Genomic DNA, 14889 nt, shown 5'->3' with positions numbered 1-14889 from the left:
CCTGCCAGGGCCCACGGAGTCCCATTATTCCAAGAGGGGCCTGCGGAACCCCGTTATCCCAACAGGGCCCTGTTATTCCACTTGAGACCCGCAGAGCCCCATTATCTTGCATGGGCCCTGTGGAGCCTCATTATCTCGACAGGGCCTTGCAGAGTCCTGTAATCTTGCGAGGCGCCATTATCCCGCAAGGGCCTGTGGATTCACTGGCACTGATGCAGTATGACCCAGCGCTCGAGGCTCCTTCGGCTGCGCCAGGAGCACTGGTCAAAGGCAAAGACGTGGCCTCCCACAACCACAGCCCAGCTCCCCTTCGTAGCCCTTTCACAGGTTCGAAAACAGCCACATGAGCGTAAGAGCCAAGAGCCTCTTTGAGGTGAATGGGTGCCCCAGAGCTGCGTCAGGTGTCCTCCACTCCCCCCGCTCCCCGGGGCATCCTGCCCATGTCATAGAACTCCGTGTTTGGGCGCAGGTCAATAAAGTGAGCAATGCGATTGGACATGGCAAAGAAAGCAGAAATCATGCCTATGTCCCAGGCATCTTCACGGTCAAAACCATGCCTCTCCAGCCTCTCGAAGTGCTCCTCGGTGATATTATCGGCTCGACAGACCGCAAGGGCAAACTCCAACATCGCCAGGTCCCGGTCACTCAAGTTGGCAAGTTTCCAGTTCACAATGACCTGTGAGAAGGCAGAAACCAGAGGCAGCACAGATGGGCCCCCAAACACACTAGCTGCTGACCACTACCTTCTCTGCTCTGCTGGCCAGAAAGATGGCAGCACACAGGCTTTTCTGAGTCCCTCTGCCAGGCAACCTGTCAAAAGACTCCCTGATGTTCTCATCTCTGAGACTGGAAGCTCTGCTGAGCAGGCTTACAGAGAGGTTCTTTAAACAGGACCAAATACCACTAGGATGCTGCAGCTCACCACTGGCAGCGAGTTCCTCCTCAGTCTATGTTAAAACAGCACAGAATGTGAATAACTGTTGCAGCCCCACTGACCTGGTCAGCCAGTGTTGGCTGCTTGGAATATATCCGATGAAGTGCTCCATGTGCAACCACACAGTAGGGACATCTGTTCACAACACTAGTAGCCACAATTATGAGCTCCTTGTCTGACTTGCTGAGTCGCCCTGCAGGGACAGCAAAACATTTAGCACAGTTTGCTATTAAAGATGTCCACCAGAGCAAGTATCACAGGGAAACACGGAGCAGAAGGCTCCAGATACAAGCTGCCTGCAGTACAGCTCTGAGACAGACCTTCAGAGCACACAATGAAACACTGCAGACAAAGCTCCTAGCTGACAGGACAAGGGGCAATGGCTTTAAACTGAAAGATGGTAAGTTTAGATTAGACATAAGGAGAAAATATTTTACGTTGAGGGTGGTGAAACACTGGGACAGATCGTTCAGAGGAGTTGTGGCTGTCCACAAGTGTTCAAGGTCAGACTGGATGGGGCTTTGAGCACCTTGGTCTTGTGAAAGACGCCCCTTACCATGTCGGGGGTGGGGTGGGTGGTAGATGATCTTTGAAGGCCCAACCTAAGCCATACTGTGATTCTATGATCTTCTAGGCAACCAATTTACCAGGATAGTTGCTCGTGAGGCATCTAATTAGGATACGGAACATGAAATTTGGTCAACAGGGAAACAATTCTACATAACAAGAAAACTCAGAGGAGCAAATTTACTTGCTCCCCAAGTGGGAAGCTCGATTGGTGCTTCTCCATGTACATCTCAGAGGCAAATGCCTAGGGAAGGTGTTGCCTCTTCTTCCTCTGACGCTTTATTGCTGCTTTCACTGAAAAGTGCAATGTTCTAAAACCTGATACAAGAAGCAGTTACTATTACAAAAAGCATAGTATTTTTGATTTAAGCTAGAGTTAAGTTTCATCTAAGTAATTGCATTTTTTTGAAAGTTAGACAGAGTGTCCCTCTGATAGCATGATTTCTTTCAAACTGTGTTTTTTCAGATGCTGTTCATTCTTTGGAGGTGATAACATCTTATGTGAAGTACAATATCTGCTAAATGGATGTCTCTTCTTCTGTAATCACCTATGTTTGCAGTGTTTTCCTATCTCACCTGAAGGTGAGACAAAGAGCTGGCTCCAAAGCTCCATATTATCAAGAGTTTTAACTGTTGTGAAGTTCATAATAAGTAATAATTAAAATGAGTCCTTGGAAAGTAACAGAATATGGATAAGATTTCTGGGAAAATGTACACATAGGCGTGCAAGTGGGGAATATATTCTGTAAGCACCTTTTGTCTCGTTGCACATGATTGATGATCACTCCCTCCATTGCCCAGGCCTGATAAAGGATGCTTGCTTTCTAAACCTCCAGAACGAGTCTTAGTTAATTTCCCGGCATTTTTGGTATCAAACCCACTAAACAGGTTTCAGGATGTAAACATTATCTCCAACTTTTGAAGGCAGAAAGAAGAAAATACAAGGAACAATGAGGTACCCTAGGACTGGGGCTTTGTAAACTCCTAGCAACACCAGACAAACCACAGCTTCTACAAAGTATCTAGTCCTATGGCTGCTCTAAAGAAGCTGTGGAAAATGTGGCTGTGCTTGATTATACTCAGGATCAATCCTAATAACTTTCACAAACAGGTTCACAACAGGACTGTGCACAAGATCCTAGTAACCAACCTGGCTGCATATCAGCATTCATGCTCTTTGCCTTTTTTAAGATAATTAGCAGCAGGTTTCTTTTGAAACTACACTTCACAGGGAAGGTCAAGGTCCCTCCTCCTCCCCACAAAAGCTACTGCTTTACTGGACTTTGAAAATACTTCCATAAAACCAGTGTCTTCTAGGAGCACCAAAGACACTGCTGAAACCCCCAGGGTAAAGTGAAGTCAGGAAAAGAGGCCTTCTTGCTCTGGTTCCATGCTAAAAGGTCATAACTCTGTGGTACTGCAGGAGAGATGCTGAAAAAGGTGGAGAAACAGACACTTGTACAGCTAGGGGCATGGCTTCACTCTAGCAGCACAAGCAAAGCACAAAGCTTCACACAGAGATTTGCATGCACCCTGCCTCCACTACTCCCCAGCCCTCATCTCCCGTAAGCAGGAGGAGCAGCCAACACATACCAGCTTGATACAAAAACTGGGTTTTGCTAATGTACCTTCAGAACAAAAGCAATGAGGAGAAGCCTCTTGGAGCCCAGTGCCACTGGAAGTATGAGCGAGGAACGGGCGGTCCTCAAACTGCATTTCCCTGAAGGCTGGAGAGCTGTGTAGCGTTCCCTACAGCCCTGCCCAGTAGCATACTGCAGCCATCCCTCCCTCACACCCATGCCAGAGCACCTGCTGGCTGCTGTTATAAACACCAGGTTCAAAGTCCCCCCAGCACAGCTTGTTAGGTCTCAGAGGGCACAGCCTCCCATGCAGATTTTGAGTACGGCTCATGCGCAGCTCATCACCAAGAACTGTGTGAAGGAAGAGCTGCAGGCAGGCACAGCAAGGAGTTGCTCCTCCCTTGGGACCTGTGTTAGACTAGGCTCTCGGCTGTGACCCCACCAGAGCCATGTGGTGGCTGCAGTGCCTGGGCTGCGTAACCCTGCTGGTCTGGAACCTGACTGATTCCAGGCCAACTTTCTGGCTTCATCTTGGATCTGCCTCATCTCCATGGGCTTGCCTGGGAAATCTGGACTCCTGGCTGGCCCTGGTCACCACTGCCAGACCTCCCCTGTACTCTTTGCTCCAGTAGTGTGCGGCTGCAGCCTTGCCCATGGAACTACTGCCTCTGCCTGCATCCTTTTGGCACACGCGGCTCCCAACTCATCTTCCCCTTAGGTAGTGACACAGAGCAGGATGCAGCAAGGCAGCAGAGCTTGCTTTGAGAGCAACTTTGTAACCATAGACTAACGAGTGTGGAGCTGTAGGCAACACAAACGAAGCCAGAAGCAGTTGTGCAGTTCCAGCCTCTGCCAGAGGTTATTATGGGCTAGGAGAAGGCACAGTGAGGCAACACATCTGAGGATGCCAGCAACGTCACTTATAGGAACTTTCTGGATTGACAAAGGGTAGGGCAGTTTTGATGTGGTTGCATGGTTTACCTCCGTCTTTGTTCATAATGGCGTTGTAATAAGCAAAAAAAGCTCTGAATTCAGCAGGTCTGTGAGACATCGCTTTGAACACATTGGGCAGAAATCCAGTCTGTTCAAGGTAAAACAAAAACAAGTCAAGAACTGTAACTCCACACAGAGGACGACATTAATGCACTACACTTAGAGAACAATTTGTTAGCACAGAACTGCTGGCCAATCTCTGCAGAGCCATTTTCTTGCCCTTTGAGACCATTTTTACATATGACTGAACATATAATGATGTGGTTCTTAAGAAGTGTTGCTGCAGCTTCATAGCATGAGATTGTCCTGCTCATTTCAGCCACAGCAGTAATGACCACTATTAGAATACATTGGCACACTCCTTTCCAAATAGAGAGGCTGTCTCCACTTCCTCTCCCTGCACAGACGCTGCTATGTCCACTTGACTATCCCAAACCACCTGTAACCCTCCTCTTCTCTCCAAGCTTACAGGATGAAAGACATGGCCAGCCTAATCTGAACAGCACGCTACTTGGGGTCCTGGCACACCATGGATGTATATGCTGGCATAACAACACTGCTCTGCTCCTCTCCCCATGCTGCCCCCAGTAACCACTGCCTAGTCCACCCCTGCGATAGCAGGTGCAGCTGTCTGTCCCAAAGAATCGCTTGCTGCACTGGTGAGACTGCATCTGGAATACTGTGTTCAGTTCTGGGATCCTTACTGCCAGGATGTTGAGGCTTTGGATCATGTCCAGAGAAGAGCAACAATGCTGGTGAATGGGCTGGAGAACAAGCCTTACGAGGAGCGGCTGAGAGAGCTGGGGTTGTTTAGCCTGGAGAAGAGGAGGCTGAGGGGAGACCTTATTGCTCTCTACAACTACCTGAAAGGAGGTTGTGGAGAGGAGGGAGCTGACCTCTTCTCCCAAGTGACAGGTGATAGGACAAGGGGGAATGGCTTCAAGCTGCGCCAGGGGAGGTTCAGACTGGATAGCAGGAAGAATATTTTTCACAGAAAGGGTCATCAGGCACTGGCAGTGGCTGCCCAGGGAGGTGGGGGAGTCACCATCCCTGGAGGTATTTAAAAGACAGGTAGATGAGGTGCTCGGGGACATGGTTTAGTGGCAGATAGGAATGGTTGGACTCAATGATCCAAGAGGTCTTTTTAAACCTAGTGATTCTGTGATTCTACGTGCAGGATCAGCTGATGCAGGACCCACCAACATGCATCTCAGCAGTCGGCGTTTACCAGGAGGGGTTCAGCCTCAGTGCCTGGCTGCCTCCTGCAGTTCTGTGCAGTCTGGGTTCACTGTGATTGTTGCAACTGCCTACAGGTTCCATCAGTTTACCAGCTACTGTTTCTCAGGGTGTTTATGAAAAAGGACATCAGCGGTTTAGCAACCTCCCTTCATTGCCACACAACTGCCTGTGCCTTCTTCCTGTCTCACCATCTGTTTACTGTTCCTTAACCAAGGGGAGGCTCTTCCCCCTTTGTCCACAACCCATTGGTTACTTGGGAACCTCTGGCAACAGAGGCTGACATGCTGTTTGGATATCCAGGTCTGCTAGGTTGATTGGATCCTATACATACGTATCCTGATCCCTTTGGTGCACCAACACTCAGGGGTCTGTGTCACAGAGTGTGAAATTGAAGCTGGCTCTTTCTCTGGACCTGGTATTTACCCTCAACTCTGCTGACTCCTCATCACACAAACTTCATTACACAATGTTCATTGGGGCCACTGCAACTACAGCAGAGGACAGATTCAACAAGCCACAGGACGGACAGGGAGGAAAGGATCAGCAGTCCTCTGCAAGGAAGCTCTCGAAAGAGAGAAATCTCTATAGAGCTGTGGCTGGTAAAGAATTTTAGCTGTCAGGAAGGACTGTGTGGCATTCCTTCTCAGCAACAGCAGAGAAATAAAATTTTGTCCAATTCCCTCTTTTTCCCCTGTACACAGTTTGCATTAGGCTGACTGTTCTGCCCATTTGGCTTTGGCGAAAAAAGGTCAAAGCTCAAATGAAGAAATAGCCCCCGAGCCTTTAAATGCTGTCATCAAAACAGATCCTCCCCTGTTTCTTTCTACATTAAAAGTCTTAAGCACAGATGCCCTCTAAGAGAAAGAAATACGTGTTCTAGCAAACCCCTTGCATAAGGTGCCATCTGAAACAACCACTAGTCTCATGGAACCAGGGAGACCTAAAATCCTGCCAACACACTATATCATTTCCAATAAAACCCCCATCCTGCAGACTGGAATGAGCCTTGCAGGAAGCGCTGCTCACTGGCCTCCTATCAGGGTTGGGTCAGACCTAACTGGACCAGAACTCCTCTCCTAGGCTGTATGACCTCCTCAGAATCTGGACTCTTTCCACTGGCAGAATTTCGCGGCAGAACCCCTCTACCTTCAGTTCTACTTCCTCCATGAGTTCCACGATGTCATATGGCAAGTCCTTCTTGTTGGGTACCGGGTAGCGCCCAACAGACCTTTTCGTGCTCTCCTCCTTGGTGCTGTATGCCGCCCAGAGCTGCCTCTGGAGTCCCTGGGAGGCCAGGAGAGGCAGAAGCTGGGAGAAAGGAGGGCAGAAAGATTGTTACTTGGAAGGACGTGCATCATCTCAGCAGCCTAAGGAGGAAGAGCTTTTCCTCAACTACTCCTGCTTTTCTGACAGGACTGGGGCGCCTCTTTAAGGCACTTGCTGCTCCATCAGCAGGGCACTCTGCGAAAGGAAACCCAAGTCCTGAGCTGCTGTGGGGGCACCCAGCAGGCATCAGCTCGCCCTGCTCGCTCCGAGGCAGTTCCTGGCCAGCACCTACACCAGCACTGAACCAAGCTTACAAGTTGTTTTCTGCCCATTTGGACCGGCCACATCACACGGACACTCAGCAGTGACCCTAACAGAGCACAAAGGAGTGCAAAGCATAAATTCAAGGTCCTGCCAGCCAGCTTTCCCGCAGGCAAAGCCGCTTTCTCTCAGAACAGCCAATGGGGCGGAATCTGACCTTCCGGAGGCCCGAGGCGAAAAGCCGGAGCCACCGGGAAGAACCTCCTTCCGGCAAACCCTTTGCATTGCCCCCTCGTAACGCTCTGCTCCCGCACGAAGCCCCAGTCCCGCAGCCCCGGGCGGTGCGGGCAGGGCAGCGGGGCAGGGCAGCGGAGCCCCGCACCGAGCGCCCTCCGGCCGCTACTCACGGGCGGGCGCAAGGCCCGGCACAGCCAGCGGACCGCGACGCCTCCTCCCATCGCGGCGGATGCGGTTACAGAGGGGGCGGGCAGCCCGCCCCCTCCCGCCCCCGGCGGCGCGGCGATGGCGGAGCCGGACGGGGAGGCGGCGCTGGCCTGCGAGGCGCTGCGGCTCATGCGGATCGAACCCACCGTTGAGGGCGGCGTGGCGAGGGCATCGGTGCGCGCTGCGGGACGGGGGCGCTGCGGGGTTGAGAGGGCTCGGGGAGGTCGATGGGCGCTGCGGCTCGGGGGACGCTGGGATGCTTGGAGGGTATCTGCGGGGGGGGGGCCGGGGCAGGACTGGGGGCTCGGGCGGGATTGAGGGCTCGGGGGGAGCTGCGGGGCGGGGGGCTCAGTGCGTTCTTCGGAGCTCGGGGGGCGCTGTGGGGCTCGGGGCTCGGTGCGGGACGAGGGGCTCGGGGGGTTCGATGCAGGGCTGGGGGCTCAGTGCCGAGCTGGGGGCTCGGTGCGGGGCTCGGGGGGAGCTGCGGGGCTCGGCACATGCCTCGGGATGCGCGGGGTGTCGCCGCCGGTGTCCCCGCATGCTGTTGCCCGCGCCCCGCAGAGGAACGCGCTGCGCAAGCGACGGCGCTGGGAGCGCGTCCTGGCGGCGCGGAGGAACAAGCGGCCGCAGGAGCGACAGCGGAGCCGGGCACGGCGCGCAGCCAGTGAGCGGGGCCAGGCGGGGCCGGGGGGCGATGCGGGTCCCGGAAGGTGATGCAGGTCCTGGGGAGGCGATGCGGAACCCTGTGGGGCGATGCAGGTCCTGGTGGGACAATGCGGGTCCTGAGGGGCGATGCGGAGCATGGGGTGATGCGAAGGGCTATTCGGGTCCCTAGGGGCAATGCAGGTCCCGGGGGGGCAGAGGAAGATGCGTATCCCGGGGGCGCGATGCGGGGGCACGGGCCGATGCAGGGCGCAGGGCAGTGCAGGTCCTGGGAGGCGATGCGAGGTGCGCCACCTGCCCGAGCTGCCCCTCCGCTTCTCTCCTTGCAGGACCCACGAGGAGCCGTACCCCGGTCCGGGAGCGGCTGCTGGCAGCACGGGCAGCGGGACCGCGGCTCTGTGTGGACCTCGGCGTGGCGAACACCATGACTGAGAAGGTATGGGCTGCGCAGCCCTTGGGACCCAGTCTGTGCAGGGTCCCTGGGTGCTGGGGCACTGCGGGGGCGCACACGGCAGCCCCAGGGATGCCTGGCATCCGCTTCCCGCACACCGTGCTCCAGTGCCGGGGTTGCAGTTGGGTCCCTGCCCTCTGGTCTTATGGTCACTGCACTCTGTGTGTTGGAAGGAGACGAGCCGCCTCGCCTCCCAGATCAGGAGGCTCTATGGTGCCAACAGACGCGCCGAGAAGCCGTTCTGGCTCTGTCTAACGGAGTTCACAGAGGGCTCGCTGATCTACCAGGAGTGTGTTCGCATGAACGACGGCTTCTCCAATTACTTGGTAAGGTTCTCTGGCTGTGATGCCTTGAGCATGCAGCACCCAGCGGCCGCGGTACTCACCCCACGTTTTGATCCGTAACGGGCTTGGGCGGGCTGCAGTGAGAGCTGTGAGTGGTGTGGGAATGCAGCTCAGTGACAGCGGTTAAGGTCAGATCTTCTTGCTCTTTGGCAGGCGAGAATTGATGGGTAATGAGTGGGGCGATGTCCAAGGCTTTCCAGTTAGAGCTTCTGTCCGTCCTGCCTGCAGGAGTATTCCTTCTATAGATGCAAAGAGGGCTGTGATGCTGAGGACAGGTGGACGCATAGGCTTGAACAGGCTTTGGGTAGGTCATATGTTCCTGCCTGGATTTTTTCTTCGAAGCTCGGTCTGACTCGAGCTTATGACCCACACGCACAGGTTGTGTTGATGGCACAGGCGTGTGTTCCTCACCAGATGGGGGGCTGCTCCTGATGACAGTGGAGGGAGGAAACCACCTGGAGTGGAGATTCCTGAATGTCTCAAGAATTAGAATCTCATTGAAATTAGGTAATTCTTGTTGATCTCCTTTCCTCAAACCATGACTAGGTATTTTGAGGAGAAAAGAACTTAATGGATTTTGAGATACGTGTTGTTCAGTGCCCTAATAGATATATTTTCCAATTTGAAAAAATACTCCAACCCTAGGAGTTCTAATGCCTATAGCAGTAGTGTCAGTTCCAGGATGTTTCTGTGTGTGTTTTGCTCTGGCAGATGGACTTGGGGCTGATGAGCTGCTTTTCCCCATCTTGCATTTTTTAGATGGATACAACACCAGGAAGTTACCTGGACCTGTTCCCTTTGGATGCAATTGTTTATCTCACTCCAGATTCTGAGAATGGTAAGTATTTTGCTTGGCACGGGGAAACTAGGGCAAAAGGTTCATTTTTAAGCTTGCTTTTTTTTTTGATACTATTTTATATTTCAGATGATTTGATTCCAAGTATTCACTGTCTCATATTGCATGGGATATGCTTAGATATGGTGCTAAATCTATCCACATATCTCAGTTGGTTTTGACAGGGTTTCGAGTAATTTCATTCTAAGTACAAAACACAGGTTTTATGAAACGTATTCTATATTTGCAGTAAAAACATATTTGCAGTAAAATAGAGTTTTCCTGTGATTGCTGATGTTGGCTCAGTGACTAGCAGCAATCTTTTAGATGCTCTTTTGACTGCTTGAAATTCACAAGTGTGCATTAATTACGTATAATCAAAATATGCCTTCCAGCTCTGTGCTGGAGCTGTTAACTTCAGTAAAGTGACCCATCTGAAAAGTGTGAAAAAAACTGCTGCTCAGAAGCGCCTCTAGAGTAATATCTACTTAAGAGCAATGTTTAATCGCTGAAACTGATTACTGTCCTTGCAGATTTTGAGGTACTTTTTATAGTAAAGTTAGGTAAGAGTAATTTCCTGTGAGATGTTTTTTGTAATCTGTGTTCTCAGTGCTGCATTCTGTAGTTTAAAATGCAAGTGTATTTTGATGGTGTTTCGAGTCAGAGCTGTGTGTGATCTGCAGCAGTCTTACCTTAAAACCTGTGTGCAGATACCCTGCAGTTTGTGACAGTATCAGGTGGCAAAGAAGAGATGCTGTGGCAGTTTTGGACACAGCCTAAATATCTTTCTCTGAAATAACACAGTAGCCACAACATTCCTTTCATCACTTAATATGCTGCTGTGTTTATTTTCTTCTCTTCTGTTTCTATCCATACACATGTTCCTGGGGACATAGATAATTTTTTTGTTTTTCGCAAGTGCCTTACTCTCAAGAATATAGCGAGGGCAGAGGAGGGTTTTAGAAGGTCACCTTGACCATGAAGAGGCATCCACGGCACAAATTGGCATCAGATTCACCAGATCAGCCACATCACATCTGGCTAAAGAGAGCACTGTGTAGCATTTCCAGCACTTCATGCTCTCAGCCTACATCTGGTCTCCCCCTTTCAGTCTGACCGCACATTCAGGCAGACACATCTGTGCCTGAAGCCTCAGCCACTGCCATGGTCTGAAGCTCCAGGGTGAAGCGGGGCTCTAGCCACAGCTTTCTCACGAAAGGGGGTCTTGCTTAGAGAATGGTGTAGTGCAGGATTTTACTATCGTGTGGTGGTGAGCCAGTGCTTATCTTGTTCCTAGTTCTTGAAGATATTGATCCAAATAAAGTGTACATCCTCGGAGGCCTGGTGGATGAAAGCATTCACAAGGTGGGTAGCAGCCTGAAAGAACCTACAGATGCAGTCTGCCCCATTCTCTCATAAGAGCAGAGATGTCCTATCTGTAGCACCCAGAGTGCTGCTGTCCCCATTTCAGACACTACTGTTGTGCCAGCATCTATTTTTTGTCAAGGTTCTGCCTGGATCCTGTGCCAGGCTGAGCGTGCCTGCAGCAGGCTGGGTGAAATGAGCCTCAGGACAGCTGCTGGCTTTGTAGCTGCTTGCACCAAAAGTGATGTGCATGCTAAGTATATGCAAGTTTGTGCATGCTGGGCACTCTGTTCTTGTTTCCCTTGCAGAAGCTTACTCTGCAGAGGGCACAGGAGCAGTCTTTGCAAACAGCCCGCCTTCCCATTCGTGAGTACATGGTGAAGGCCGTGAACACCAAGAACTACCACTCAGAGACACTGGCGATCAATCAGGGTGAGAGGCTGATGGTGTCCTGTCTCTGGGCTGGGCTGGAGGAGGGGGAAGCTGCCAACTATTGAAGCAGCGGCATTTTCAAAATGTGCATTGTAAAGGGGAAAACACTGTGAGCAGAGGTTTCTCCTGCTGGATTTTGCCCTTGCTGCCCCTTAAGGCTCCTCTGTGCCAGCCTATTCTCAGGGGAGCAGAGTGTGCATTGCTCTAGCTCTGCACAGAGCAGAGAACAGTTGGCATGGGGAGTTGTGAGGAGGCAGTTGTCAGATGAGGTCCGACACAAGGAAGAACCGACATCGTCAGGACTGAGCTAGGCTCAGCTGAGGCTAGGCTCTCAGCACAGAGTGGGTGTTGGTGTGCTGGACCACTGTGATTGTTCCGTGTCATCACCGTGGGCTGGGCCACCTGGTCTCAGCAGTGGATGTGCCCATGCTCCTCCTCTGCCACCAGTCTGGCCTTGCAATATGGATACCTCTGTGCTGGGGAACACAAAGGAGCTCACATCTATCCCAGCCCCACTAAGTCCTCACCTCTGGCATAAGGAGTTTGTTGCCATCTCTGTCAGCACAAGGCAGAGGAGGTGGTGTAGGGCTCTCCAGAGCACCAAGCCTAGCTGCTGCAGACCACTGTGCATCCCAAGGGAGCCCTGACATGGAGACACGGCACCCAGAAGCGCTGGTGGAAGCACAGTAGGTGTGATCCCCCATGGGTATACTGTCAGCAGGACAGAAGGGTGGTACACATTAGTCAGAATGGTGACACAGCCTCTGCTTTCCTTAGCTAGAATTCCCCAAAGCCATTTTCAAAACAGTCATCTGCTTCTAGATGAGCTGCCTCAAACACTTGCTCATGAGGTTTTAAGTGAGAGGGAATGCAGTCTCTAGGCTAACCTTCTCTGGCATCAGCTGTTACCATTCCTCATGTGCAGCCAGTGGGGTGTGTATTCTAGAGCTTCCTACTGATCCTGGTATCACAGCATGGTACCTCTCTCTCTTCCTGACAGTCTTTGAAGTCTTATTAACTTACTATGAGACCCGAAGCTGGCCAGCAGCCTTGAAAGCTGGAGTTTCTTCTGGAAAAGGCTACGTGTTACCAGATGCAGTGAAATAAGTGGAAATACCTCAGCATGATGATGCACAAGAAAACTTTATTTCGTGATGTTAAGGAGCTGTGCAGACAAGAGAGATAAACTCCCAATTTCAAGCAGAGGCACCAGCATGAATATGCAGAGAGAAAACAGCTCTGCTTAAACCTTATTTAAGGACCTTGTCAAAAGTGACACATTCTACCTCAGCGGCACAGTGCTGGACATTACTTTTCCCCTTGAACAGAAAACAAAAGCAAATGGAATCCTGCGATCAAGTGAAAACTGACAGGACTTCAGTTTTGCTTCCTTGCAGACACCTGTTAGAGCCTTTCTGACTCTTGCATTTACACTTGTTCTGGGACAAGGGGAGAGCTTTAAGGTATTTCCTTCATCTTGATTGAAGAGAAAGGTGTAGTTAGAATTGCAAACCTGTCTGCAAAATTCCCTCCACTGGAAAAGGACAGTGCTGTTCCAGTTGGAGAATGCAAGATGGGAAGTGATTTCCCCTGTGGAGAAACAGTTCCAAGGGGCACCAGGTCTGAACAACTTTAAACCAGCTGAACTGAAGACTTGCTGAGTTGAAGCCTGTGCCTAAACCTGTGCATCTAATCTAAAAAATCTAAAATAAAATGTTTACTCTTAAGCTCCCATTGCATCCTTACATTGCTGATGCATGGTACATCATCACACACTGACGTGAAGTTCACTAACCTTCATGTTCCTCCTGGGCATGTACCTGGGATTTGACTGTGCCCTGCACGCAGAGCAGTGACATATTTCACAGCCACAGCAGAAAGCATTTTTGATGCATTTAAGTTGATATGTTGCCCCAGCTATTGTTGCTAAAAAATAAAAATCCCCTTCACAGTCAATGACAATGTGTACCCACCAGCAGGACTTGAAAGCCTTCTGAGGTAAGTTAATATCTTGTTTGCTTCTATGTTTTCATTTCTCCTTCCCGTCCACAGGTTTTCACAACAGCAGGAATACAGTGCCCATGAGACAGTGTCCATAAGGCCTGCAGCAGCTGCTGCTGTTTGCAGAGTGTTGTTCCCACGTAGGCGGAATTTTTGTTTGCCAGTGCCTGTTGCTCTGTGGTGCCCTGTGGGCTCTTTCTGCATCTCACCCACTCAGCCAGCTTTTACTCTTCAAGTCCTCCTGCTCAGCAGCTGCTACTGTGTGGTCAGAGGTCTGCACTTGGCGTTTGAGGCGTCAAGGTTCCAGTGAAGCCCTGGCTTCTGCTGCGCGAACACCAGCCACTGGCAGTGCCGCTATCCCCATGGTTGAAGGCACTTTGGCCACCTGTCCCCATGCTCCTCTGCTGCCAGGTGCAGACCTCTCTGTCCTGAATGTACTCTGCCAAAACCAGCCATCTGCAGCAACAGCTGTCACGCAGCACACGTGCTGCAGGCATCTCTCAGACAGCCTGGAGCTCCAAAATGAGCCCCTCCGTTTGACACCAGCAATCGGTTACCTGCCTCTGCATCAGAAGGTGCCAAGATTGTGCCTTTGGCACCAAAGTGCTGATTAATTCAGGATGCACACCTGGATGACCTCCAAGGGCAAACAGCTCACATGCAGCTGGGGATACAACACATATTATGGAAAAACACCTACTGGCAAGGTTGTGAAAAGGGGCTTGTCCTCTCCTAGGGGCCAGCACAAAGGCTCCACAGCTGTGAAGGTGGCCTATTGGCCTTGGGGCTTACTCATTCCCTCTGGAAGACGCAGATCTGTAAGTAAGTAGCATGGGTGTTATTCAGGGACTTTCTCAAGCATCAGCAAATGGGAATAGAAGAGCTAGCTGACACACGAACCATGTCAGAAGAGTAGGATATGGTGTTGTCTCCCTTGTGTGGGACAACACTTCTGCCCTTGCAAGGAAATGCAGTTAAATATAGCATAGTGGTGTTTCCAAAAAGGTTTCCATTATAAGTCCACACACATCCTCAGCCACAGATGGTGGACAAAGCAGCCTCAGTTCCTTCGTGTCAGGCCAGGGTGGGATTTTACAACACTCTCTGTCAGAGTCTGCCTGGAGACTAAGGAGCACAAGGGAAGGCAGGCCAAAGGGCTACCACCTTTCTCCATAGGTGACAGAAGAAAGCTAAGACAATGCTTTGAGACTGGCCACCTGCAAGGCTTTTGGGAGGCGAGGGATAACCCTCAGGCAAGATACATAAAGCCACTGACGTACTCTACAATTTGCGCATTACATACGAGTTGTGTATGCAGCATTACACAAAGCTAGGCTGGCAGGCGGAGTGCCCTGTCCCACGACCACACCATGGACAGGGTGGCTCTTGGTGGAGCTAAGCTGACACACATGGACACATCCTCCCATGATCATTCTCAGGCTGTGGGGCCAGACATCCTGCAGGAGATTGCCGGGTAGTGGACAGAGGGAAGATGGCTGGGCTCTTCCCCACTA

At 51.3% G+C, this 14889-nt stretch overlaps 2 protein-coding genes across 5 annotated transcripts; one reads left to right on the top strand and one right to left on the bottom strand.

Moving 5' to 3' along the window:
- Positions 1-343: 343 nt before the first annotated feature.
- LOC104061105 (uncharacterized) lies at positions 344-7298 on the bottom strand. Its single transcript, XM_054054815.1, has 6 exons — positions 7289-7298; positions 7058-7242; positions 6460-6621; positions 4063-4162; positions 997-1127; positions 344-676 (listed from the first exon to the last, which is right to left on the bottom strand). Exons 1-6 carry the CDS (start codon positions 7296-7298, stop codon positions 398-400), a joined length of 867 nt encoding a protein of 288 aa, XP_053910790.1. The 3' UTR covers positions 344-397.
- TRMT10B (tRNA methyltransferase 10B) lies at positions 7254-14859 on the top strand. Of its 4 annotated transcripts, none has more exons than XR_008447741.1 (9): positions 7254-7458; positions 7846-7948; positions 8277-8383; positions 8572-8724; positions 8971-9046; positions 9157-9249; positions 9502-9580; positions 10875-10942; positions 11251-11321. XR_008447741.1 is itself a non-coding variant. In XM_054054182.1 (8 exons), the coding sequence occupies exons 1-8, from the start codon at positions 7363-7365 to the stop codon at positions 12479-12481; spliced, it is 837 nt and encodes a 278-aa protein (XP_053910157.1). In that variant the 5' UTR covers positions 7254-7362; the 3' UTR covers positions 12482-14859. The 4 variants fall into 4 exon arrangements, 1 of the variants encoding a protein (XP_053910157.1); XR_008447740.1 differs by having other exon boundaries at positions 9139-9249; XR_008447739.1 differs by having other exon boundaries at positions 9121-9249.
- The last annotated feature ends 30 nt before the right edge of the window (positions 14860-14889 follow it).

Source organism: Cuculus canorus, chromosome Z (assembly GCF_017976375.1).
Source record: "Cuculus canorus isolate bCucCan1 chromosome Z, bCucCan1.pri, whole genome shotgun sequence".
NCBI classification, from domain to species: domain Eukaryota; kingdom Metazoa; phylum Chordata; class Aves; order Cuculiformes; family Cuculidae; genus Cuculus; species Cuculus canorus.
This window is presented reverse-complemented; position numbering and strand designations above follow the sequence as displayed.

What these genes read in the sequence shown, in the direction of transcription:
- LOC104061105 (XM_054054815.1), bottom strand. An exon ending in CATTATGAACAAAGACGGAG is followed by an intron (nt 1,128 to 4,062) that starts GTAAACCATGCA and finishes CTGTCCCTGCAG; the next exon opens with GGCGACTCAGCAAGTCAGAC. An exon ending in AGCCAACACTGGCTGACCAG is followed by an intron (nt 677 to 996) that starts GTCAGTGGGGCT and finishes GCCTTCTCACAG; the next exon opens with GTCATTGTGAACTGGAAACT.
- TRMT10B (XM_054054182.1), top strand. Translation starts at nt 7,363, where the DNA reads ATGGCGGAGCCGGACGGGGAGGCGGCGCTGGCCTGCGAGGCGCTGCGG. An exon ending in ACGGCTTCTCCAATTACTTG is followed by an intron (nt 8,725 to 9,501) that starts GTAAGGTTCTCT and finishes TGCATTTTTTAG; the next exon opens with ATGGATACAACACCAGGAAG. An exon ending in TGGATGAAAGCATTCACAAG is followed by an intron (nt 10,943 to 11,250) that starts GTGGGTAGCAGC and finishes TTTCCCTTGCAG; the next exon opens with AAGCTTACTCTGCAGAGGGC.